This window comes from Betta splendens, chromosome 8 (genome assembly GCF_900634795.4).
Source record: "Betta splendens chromosome 8, fBetSpl5.4, whole genome shotgun sequence".
NCBI lineage: Eukaryota > Metazoa > Chordata > Actinopteri > Anabantiformes > Osphronemidae > Betta > Betta splendens.
The window spans coordinates 2522583-2533438 of NC_040888.2; the positions used below are offsets into that span (position 1 = coordinate 2522583).

Genomic DNA, 10856 nt, shown 5'->3' on the forward strand with positions numbered 1-10856 from the left:
TTTCTTCTGTCTAAAATCAGAAAAGGTTGAAGTTCGACCTCAGCGGCAGAAGCTGTTGTTCAGGGACACGTAAGGAGACGATAAGCGGCAGCATCCCCCGTCGCCACGGCAACCGCCTCCACCCAGCCGCTCTGACTGCGCTGACGGCCCGCGGGCCGAGCTGGTGGCGTCACGGAGGGACAGAAAGGCTGAGGAAGCAACAAACAAAAGAGCAGCAGCCCCACAGACGCAGGAGTTCAGTGAATCCGAGAGCAGGGAAACGTGCTGCCATCCATTCCATCCTTTGTTACTTAGTCTGACCTCTAAACTGTCACTTCCTCAGTAGTTCTCATTTCTATGACACACACTGTCTCTCTGTCTCCCACAGTTTGAATCTCTAGCGGCTTCTCCCTTTATCTCATTGCCTCCCAGTGTTTACCTTCACTTTCTCATCCTCAAACACACCGAGTCTATAGAAACAGGTGCTCAAGGACAGCGGATTCTTTAAATCGCTGGTTTAACATTTCACTTATTAGCTATTTTTCATATTTTATATTTAGCAGCTAAATGGGTCAAACACCTGAAGCAGCAGCAGAGAAAACTTCAAAACACAGGAGCTGAAGCCTGAGCAGTAATGAGCAGTACTTCATAGTACTGAGCAGTACTTCGTAGTACTGAGCAGTACTTCGTAGTACTGAGCAGTACTGAGCAGTACTATGTAGTACTGAGCAGTGACTCAACCACACCACCAGCAGCTAAAAGAGAGATAACTGCAGTATTTCACTGCAGCCTCCTTATTCTTTTGGCTGGTTGTAGTTTGGTATTTTTGTGGACATTGTGGATTTCAGGTTCAAAGGCATCAATTATTCAATGTTTTTCTGTCAAGGTTCCAGAAACAGCACGGCATCTGATGTACGTGGGCTTCTGCAGTCAGGCGCCTGAAAAGGCCCCTTCGACTCTGCAGCGCTGAGCCCGTTCATCTGCCGACTACCTGGAAACACTCACGTCTGAATGAGAGGCATCGTCCTCCGCGGCGTCGTGTTCCTGTTCAGACGCAGCTGCAGCTCCTCGTGCACACGACGCCGCGCACGAGGCCCGGCATCGATCGTGTTTGTTCTGTGCTGAGGCACCTTTGACACAGATCCGCCGCCTCGCACCTGATCGTTAGGAGTCCTGCGTTAGCTGCGTGACTGGGCAGGAGGGAAGCAGCCGAGAACAGTTTCCTGCTTTACCTTTTTACCGTCGGTGCCTGCGTCTCCCAGGACAGAAATAATCCTTGTTCCAAACACAGATGAGAGGAAACAGATGCTTTTGTTCTATTTCTAAAATTAAGAAAACAAAAGGCCCGTTTTGACAGCGATTTCACTTCATGCTGTATTGTTTGAAACTCAAATTAGCAATCAGGAGCAGTTTAATGGAAACACAGGGATAAACCGGCTCATTTAGAACAACAATAACGCTGAGACGATCACGGGGCTCAGCTGAAGCCAGGACGTCTGATCATGACAGACCATAACGCTCATAATCCACCCAGCAGCAACAACAGCTCTTACTTTCTCTTTGTGCTTGTTGTTTCCCCGGTTGTTTCCCCGCGTGTCTCAACCTGTTACTTGTGCAACAACCAAAACTTTCCTCAAAATAAACTATAATTATGACACACAGATTTAGAAGAGATCTGAGTCCCTGCTGCTCCAAGCTTCCATGCTGCATGTGATGACTGGATAGAAACGCTCCCACCTGTGGAGCAGAGCCTCATATTTAATATATGTTCATGTGCAGACAAAGCTGGAAGCCCAAAAAAAGTCAGCCACATAAACATGCTTCATGCTTCAACACGCAGCAAAACCCCTGAGTGGTTTTCAACACAACGCAGTTGATGAGAGGATGAAGGAAAAGCCAAAGCTGAGCCCCATTCATTCCAGGGCATGTCCACTCACGACGTAGAACCTGACACCGGCTCACGTCGAAGCGCTGACTCAGCGGATGAAACCCTCCACTGGTTGAAACCGTCGTGAGTGCGTCCGGAGCCGCACGGCGGGCGACGGCGGAGCGCCTCCGTTTGCGTGTGATGGGTCGATGCATGAACCTGAACGCAGCGTGAACCTGAACGCAGCGTGAACCTGAACGCATCGTGAACCTGAACGCAGCCTGAACCTGAACGCAGCGATGAGCGGCTCCGCTGGCGAGAGGACGCGGCGCGTGTTGGGCTGGACCTCCCTCCTCTGGTTCACCTCAGCCGTCGGCTTCGCAGGTGAGACTCCGTCATCGCACTGAGACTTTAGTGGCTCAATAAGAGGCCGACGCCTCAAAAAACATTTCATTTGAGTTCAGGTTTCAAAATAGCAAAAAAGTCAACAGATGTCTCTTTCATTGATGTCTCTTCCACAGTACAACAGTATGTGTTACTGTTACCATGTCATGTTGTATGTTGTACTGTTTGTACTGTTTGTACCTGCCGACACCAAGTCAAATTCCTCGTTCTGTAAAGTGCTCTACAGAACCTGGCACTAAAGCTTTTCTGATTCTGATTCTGATTCCATGTATGCATGATGTGAAAGCAGCTGTTTAGCTTAGCTTAGCTTAGCTTACCTTAGCTTAGCATAGCGACATGTTAGCATGTTATACTGTAAGCTGAGCTCATTGATCAGATTCAAATAAACTGATCACATTTGCTACATGAGTTTCTGACTGTTTTTGATGAGGGATGAGGGGTTCCTCCAGAACCCGGCCGCTCATCGTCCTGTGCTCTTCCTTCCCACCATCAGCCGGTAACAAGTTGGCCCTGGAGGTTCCGCTGGAGGTGAACGCCGGCTGCGGAGACAACGTGACGCTCACGTGCGACGCCCGCACCGTCCAGGCGCCCGGCGACAGCTCCGCGCCGACGCTCGACATCCTCATGTTCGCCTGGTTGGACGGCAAGAAGACGCTGTGTGAGAGCGTCAACGGGAACACGGACCCCGGGGATCTGTGTGAGGTCACAGCGGGAGCGTCCCACCACCGGCTCACGCTCACGCTCCTCAACGTGATGCCAGTCAACGAGGGGAAGTACATCTGCAAATTCCGGTCCAAACTGGGATCAGTGTTCAATGTCACCAACCTCACAGTCACACGTGAGCAGCTCTTTCCTCCACGTCCTCCTCACGGTTCCCATCGCGCCTCTAAAAGCCTCTGCTCTTCACAGATTGCTCTCAGCTGATCGCGGTGGAGAGGAGCGCGTCGGTGCTGGAGAGGAGCACGACGGCGGGAGGCCGACGGGACCGCCTGCACTGGATCTGCGCTATGGTGGCTGTGATCACGTTCAAGTCTGTGACATAGAGAGAAAACCACCAGAAGCACAGCGCGTCCCAACGGGGAACCTGGCTCCAGCCAAGCGTTCCACCAGCTTCACCACATGAGGGCAGCACCGCATTTAGTGACGCTCAACTTTCTGCATGTGGGACTTTGACTCTAACTCTGCTTAAATGGAAGACTTCGCTTTGTTAGTGGGAACCGACGCTCTGACGTGGATCAAAGGCTTTTGTTTTTTAAGGCTGTGTAAAAATGCTGAATAAAAATGTGAGTAGCATTCAATGCTTCTGAAATCTTCCTACCTAACGTTTGTAGCTGCCGCGGCTTGAAGTGAGAGGCCTCGTTCACCTGCGGTTGCTCCTGGATCCTGGAGGTTGCATCACATCTGTGCCGGAGCCAGATGTGTCGGCTCCTCTCGCTGCGTCGGAGCGAGTTGGGCCACGCAGGCGCCGGAGCGAACGCGGCTCCGGAGCTCATCAAGTATTCAGGGCTTCAGGCAAGTACAAAGTGCAGCGAGCGTTCAGCGCTGCTAGTTTAAAAAAACACACGTGTGCTTGTAAATTAGACTCTAATCTGGTGGATCTGCTGAAATGAGCCGTCAAGGAGCAACTGGTGCAAACATGTGAAGTGGCTGCCTTTAGCTTAGCTTTAGCTTTGACTGTGAGAACATGATGAACGGCTGGTGGGTTCATTCAGGCTCCTTTTCATCCAGATGCGAGGCTTCAACCTTTTACGTGAGCAGGAAGCCCATGTTCTCCCATGGAGACCCATCTGTTGCCATGGCGAAGCGAAGCCCCATGAAACCGACACAATGGCTTTTCTCTTACACGTTGTCTTCTCCCGTTAGCTCTGAAAGACGAGCAGCGGATCCGCTCGGCGCCGAGGAGCTTTAATGGGAGCAGCAACTGGACTCCTCATCAGACTCTAACAGGTGTGAGGCTTTGTTATGTCCTGATCAGCTGTCTGTATTTGCAGTGGTGATATTAGAGAACGATTGTTGAACTGCTCTGTTTGGTTTCTGAAAGATTCAAGCTGCTTCCAACTACTAGACAGAGTGTTTGACTTAACTAGTCGCATCTTATTACAGCACGAGGGTAAATAAAACTGTGTGTCGAGCCACGAGTCGTCTGACACACGTGTCAACACCTTTGGGTGGAGGTTCACAGGCAAACGACAGTCGTGCAAAGCTTGGATGTTGTGTTTACATCATATGGAACATCGTGTTCTTTCCTCGTGAGGAGAAGAAAACAAAATTAAAGTGTTTCCTAATAAAACTTATTTATGTCTGAGAGCTCAGCTCATGGAGCAAATTGATGAGTAACCATGGTTACGGACACAGGAGCTCATTCATTCAGAAATAAAAGCAACTCAATCAGAGAAGATCTGTGAGAATGCGTCTGCAGCTCTGATGACCTGATGATGGAGACGGATGAACCCGGCTTCATGTGACGGGAGGAGGGTTCTCAGAGCGACGACCAACGCGACACCCACACGTTCAAACAGAAGCAGTTCAATGCTCTGCATCAGGATTCAAGAGTCTAATCATTGGTTTAATCTGCGGTTTTCTTCCTTCCTCGCTGTCGTTCCAGCGGCTCAGCAGCTCTGCCGGCGTCTCTCCACTTTTATGTCCTGACGCCCCTTTTATTTCTATCCCTCCGCTCCGTCTGCGGTGACAAGTCAAAATGTTTGGTGTCACTGTGACAATCTGGGCAAGAAAAGCGAAGCCGAGGCAAATAAGCTGTAATCGCTTGGATCCTTTCAAGTCGCGCTCGGCTGCAGGAGCAGAAAAACCTCCAGCATCAAACGTGGAGCGCTTATATAAGATCCAATTATTCCACGTAGCTGCAAATGTTCAGGTTGTTTCTGCTCATTCTGGACCATAAGCCTCATCACCGTCTCATCATTCAATCACCCCAGTGAGGCCGTGTCCGTGCGCGTGATGGACACCAGCGCTCGCGTTACCACCCATTATCTTGCTGCATTACACAGTCAAACAAATCCTCGCGTCATGTGACCGCGAGCCCAAACACAGCGCTGGACGCGCTCCGCGACTCCCAGGAGCCCTCGCTTCCCCATCGGAGACGCGGCGCGAGGCGTAAAATTAGCCACGCGGCGTGTTTGCAGGCTGCAGACGGCGGAATTAGGCCACAGTTCAGGACAGATGAACCCAGTGACTGGAGACGCTGATGCAACTCCATCAGCTCTGTGTACAAACACGGGCCTCAGCCGGGTCAGGGAGCAGAACCATGGGGACCAGCAGGGGCTGAATGCACAGGATCAATGAGCAGAACTTCATCACTTCAAGGCTGATCCTGCATTTATCCAGTCTGTTTAACAGCAGTAACCTGTTGCAGCTGACGAGTACAGAAGCTAAAAATATCTGTGATTCAGCGATGCGGCTGGTTGATGATCATTACCTGAGGTTATCTGTCGAGCTCAAACAAACCTTGGAGACGCTCCTGAGAGACTCACAGCGAATCACAATAACTGGCAGCATGTGTTCATCCTGCTCTAGAGACGGAACTCTGACTTGTTGCATAAGGACCCTATAAACCAAACCGGCCACGCAGAGTTGATGAAGAGGCTTTATTTGTGGCTCATTCATATGCATCTTGCATAAAGTGACACTTATAAGAAACGCTCTCACGTTGAGGCACGAGCCTTCGCCCCACACATCCCCTCTGCGACCTGCGTTGTCACCTGGGAGAATCAAACCTGGTTTCCACGCTGCTGCTGGGACCACGGTACCTGCAGCAGCCTCTGCTCTGTGGCCTGCAGCATTCACCCCCATGAGGAAGAAGCAGGATGCCTGTGAGCGGTGATGAGCGGCTGAGTCTGTGGAGGCACCGCCGTTCGAGCAGGAAGCAGCAGCTTCTCTATTCTTGATGCAGCTCCTCGGTTCACGCAAACGCATAATAAACAGAGAAATACACAAACGCGCCAGCAAAGGTCACAGCCTCGTGAAGGACTGAGGAGTCGCTGCTCCGCTGGCGGCGCTCCCTCACCTCCACCCTCCCACCAGCAGCTCTGTTTATGCAGATTCCAGCCTCGATTGAGTCCATTTGCATGAATTGTTCACGCTGCCTCATGCGTTCGGGAGAACGCAGAGCAGAGACTTATTCACTGAAACGCCTGAGAGTCACAGAAATAAGTCCCTAAAAATATCTAAACCAATTCAATTAAATATGACGAAACTGCAGAAAAACGTTACGATTGACTTTGGGTTGTCTGTAAAAAATGAAGAAGCTGTTGAATATTTCATTGTAAAACTAGGTCAAGATGCTGCAGAATGTTTCCTATTAAATGGGGGAGAAGTGGTTTAATCCCCATTGAAGTCGCTGATATGAGGTTATGAGTTGTTTTTGCTGCCTCCTGGCTCCTCGCGACACACAAAACAAGCACGATACTGACGGCAATGATGTTGGTGTTGGTGGAGACTGAGACACAGAATAAAACCATGATACAACAAGCAGTGAGTCATCAAACGGGCAACGCACCAGTGGAATTAGAACGACGCTCTGCGGCTCCTGAGGTGGAAGCTCAGACTCACGGTGACGAAGCCAAAGCAGGACACGAGGTCCGTGAGGCAGAACCACGACAGGTCGGACCGGGAGATGAGGCAAAGCAGCTCCCACCAGGAACTGCTTCTGACCTGGACGGGCTTGGACCCGGTTCCTGTTCGTCACACGTACCTGCCAATCATCCAAATCCTCTGTTTTACCCACGTTCCCTCCTTTCATCGGTTGCATAACAAAGTCCTTCATACATAACATATAGAACCAGACTCACGGACGCTTATGCAAGCGCTTCCACCGAGCTGGACTTCCTACAAAGGCCCAGTCAGGAAGAAAGACGTCTCCTCGCACACGAAGAGCAGCGCCCACTGCTGCTGACTCAGCGCCTCGCTGGTGGAGACGCGGTTGCAGGTGCTGTCAGCAGATAGAAGGTGTCTGCGTGCACGCGAGTGCTGAGCGCACCGCTCCTGCAGCCGCCGCCAGCGCAGCGCTCCTAATCCGGGACGTGATGTTCCAGCCGACCCGCGGGCCTGAAAGCACACAACCCGGTCCTGCGTGAAGTCACAAAGCCGCTGCGTGAAAGGACGGATTAAGAGAAATGGTAAGAAATTAGCAGACTGGTGTGAGGTTTGGTCTCGGGCCAAAAGCACCACAGCTCCTCTGGAGCATCACTACGTTTGCACATACTGGACTCTGGTGCAGACGAGGCCGTGGAAGCAGCGACACCTTCAAACCTGCTGCAATAAAACCACGCACGTCAACGGCTGCAGGTCCCGCGTGCGTTCCAGCTTAAGCCCTGGAGAACGGGGACATTTAACGCTTCCACCTGGCTCTGGCGCGAGGCCGCAGCAGCTCGGCTGTTTGCTTTGCGGCGAGGTTCGTGCGACATGTGCAAACTTTGAATTCCCCGTGGGCCGCGGCTCAGCTGAGCTGCTCCGACAGCAGCGAAGCGTGAGAGCGCTGGATCCTGAGACGGGACATGTTTGCGAGGCAGGGCTGGGCTCCAGCCAACCCTGCTGAGCAAACACACGCTGGTTCGCATGCGGTGAATGTGGCGGTGCATCGTGGGTACCGGACGCCGGCATCAGGTGGCACCTGCTGCAAGCGGATCCTCGCACCGGGTCGCGCTCTGAGCTGCAGTCGCCGCTTTCATGCGTCTCTATGAGGACGCTGCAAAGTGGGCTCTGAGCTGGTAATTAATGAACAGAGCAGCGCGTCGCTCCTCTGTGATCAAAAGGAGATCGCACGTTGAGAACATCTTGTTCCCCTCATCACGGCGGCCATTCATCATTACGGACCAACACCTCTGAGCTGCAGGGGACCGGCGGGTCAGCACCGCGGAGTAAGGTCCACTGGTGGAGGAGGATGGAAATGAGTCATTCATTCCATTTATAAAGACCTCAGCATCTGACAACAGCAGAACAAGATCCAACAAACCTCAGTGAGCGGCGCCAGGAGACAGAACTCCAGCAGAACCAGAGTCAGGGGAGGAGCTCAGAACCGTCCTGCTCCTGCGTTCAGAGACTCAGAGCTTCAGTTTTAGGAACATCCCTGAGTTCCTTAGTGACTTTATGATGTTCAGCATCAGGGGGAAACAAAACACTACAATTTAATATTACCTCCAGATGCACTACAATAAAATCTGCTTGTGCAGTAAGTGGATTTCTTAATCAAATTCACAGGCTGTTGGTCTAATGTAATATTGTGCCATGAATTATGCTTTTCATTTGCCAATTACACGGCCTGTATACCTCATTAGAGGCCATTACCACTTTCCAGCACCAACAGTTCGATTCGGTAATGAAAGGCATCACTAAGTAGCACATTTCTACTCACGGCTCCCTCTGAGATCAGGTAATGGATTCACTGGTATCATAGCAACAAGTGACAAAGTCTGGGCAAAGGGAGCATGAGAGCGGCGCGAGCACGATAACGACGGCTGGAAAACTATGGCTTCACTCTACGTATCGTCCAGTTCCCCTCACAGCTGACATTCAACTCCTGCAGAGACAACGCTGCCCTCAGTCGTAGGGGAGAAATGTCAGAGGTCAAAACGCTGTTTCACCTGTGGCTCACCTGGGCTCAATGTGAGGTTGGACTGAGGGAAGACGCAGGAAGAGTGTCCACGTCTGGGAGGATAATGATAATAGGACACAACAACAGACAAAGAAGGACTAAAACAATCGGTGCATGAATTAAAAAAAAAAAGTAAAGTAAAACTGTTGACATCACTCACTCACTCACACACACACACACACACACACACACACACACGCACACACTTTACATGAGCGTGTGATTGGCTTCTGTACGTTCAGTAGCGGCCAAACGCTGCTCTCTCCTGATTGGTCGAGAGCAGGAGGAGGCAGGAACCCTGTGTGAACATAAATACAGCGCAGCCTGACAGGCGTGCTCACATCCTACATCTGCTTTCATCCTCCTCAGCACAACAGCGTGCAGCTCCATCACTCAACGCGAGGCAAGAAGCAGGCTTGACTTCCAGCGCCGACGGCTGCAGCCATGTCCTCTGAGGAGAAGCAGGTAGAGGTGCGGCTGGTGTTCATGGGCGCCGCCGGAGTGGGGAAGACGGCCATCATCCAGCGCTTCCTCAAAGACTCCTTTGAGCCCAAGCACCGGCGCACGGTGGAGGAGCTCCACAGGAAGGAGTACGAGGTGGGCGGCGTCAAAGTCACCATCAACATCATGGACACCAGCGGCAGCTACTCCTTCCCGGCCATGAGGAAGCTCTCCATCCAAAACAGCCACGCCTTCGCCCTGGTGTACGCCGTGGACGACCCCGAGTCCCTGGACGCCGTCAAGAGGCTGCGCGAGGAGATCCTGGAGGTCAAGGAGGAAAAGTACACGCCCATCGTCGTCATAGGCAACAAGATCGACCGCCGGGAGCAGCGGCGGGTGTCCAGCGAGGACGTGCTGTCCACGGTGGCGCTGGACTGGAACCACAGCTTCCTGGAGTCCTCGGCCAAAGACAACATCAACGTGCTGGAGGCGTTCAGGGAGCTGCTGCAGCAGGCCAACCTGCCCAGCAGGCTCGGCCCGGCGCCGTGCCGGCGGCGGGAGACCATCCCCGCGCAGAGCGAGCGCCGGCCGCCCATGAACAAGGCCAACAGCTGCCTCATCTCGTAGGCGCGGCCCGCGGGCGCCGCGGGGGTCCACGAAGGGGCCGCGAAGTGCTCGGCCGAGGGTTGGAGACGGAGCGGACGGCGGGAGGTCCCACCGGTCGCACCAGCGCCGGAGGCTGTGACTGAGACCCACAATGTGAATCACAAAGTTGAACAAACGGTGCTCAGAGTGACAACCTGAGCACACGCGACTTACTGTGAAGGTCAAAGGTGACGGTTCGCTTCATGAGCTCAGCTTTTCTGTGCCACATGTTTACTTCTTGGCTTTTGTCTCACTGGTGATGAGAAAAGTTGTGTAGCTGTGATGTTGTGGGTATTTACACCAAGGCTGGTGTGTTTTAATGCTTTTTATGAAGTCCATTCATGTTAAAGGGAGGTTTTATCAACTGAAGGTGTCATTTTTACATGTTTTCTCCTCTGTAATAAAACAAATATATAATAAACTCCACTTTCACAAATCGTCCCAGTCCCAAGAAATGCTTTTTAATGTGAAGTTGGTCTGAATAAAACCTGACTCACTTATTTGACTACACATGGTTTGTTACATTAATAAATGACTGAACCCCAATAAAAGTAAGCTGAAAAACTGGAAACCTCAATGAATCGAACCATAAATGAACTGAACCCTGATCCTGCCCAGGTTTGTCTTTGTCTGCTGCTGCCCCCTGGTGGTGAGACAGAGAGGTGAATGTAGGGAGCATGGTTCATGTCACACACACACACACACACACACACACACACACACACACACACGGAAGCAGAGTTTCACTTCAACCAAACAGGTGCAGCAGCATTTAGACTGGGAGAGAAACCTAATGAGGAGGAGGAGGAGGAGGAAGGTTGGCATCCTCCTCCACCTCCTCCTCCCCACGACTTCAGCTGAACAATAAATATTTTAAATACCTGACTACAGTCCACATTATGTCCACACCTG

General features: G+C 51.8%; 1 protein-coding gene across 1 annotated transcript; it reads left to right on the plus strand.

The window, feature by feature from the left end:
- The first annotated feature begins 4133 nt into the window (after positions 1-4133).
- On the plus strand, positions 4134-10383 carry rasd4 (rasd family member 4). The gene is made up of 2 exons (XM_029160134.2): positions 4134-4198; positions 9228-10383. Exon 2 carries the CDS (start codon positions 9303-9305, stop codon positions 9924-9926), a length of 624 nt encoding a protein of 207 aa, XP_029015967.1. The 5' UTR covers positions 4134-4198; positions 9228-9302; the 3' UTR covers positions 9927-10383.
- The last annotated feature ends 473 nt before the right edge of the window (positions 10384-10856 follow it).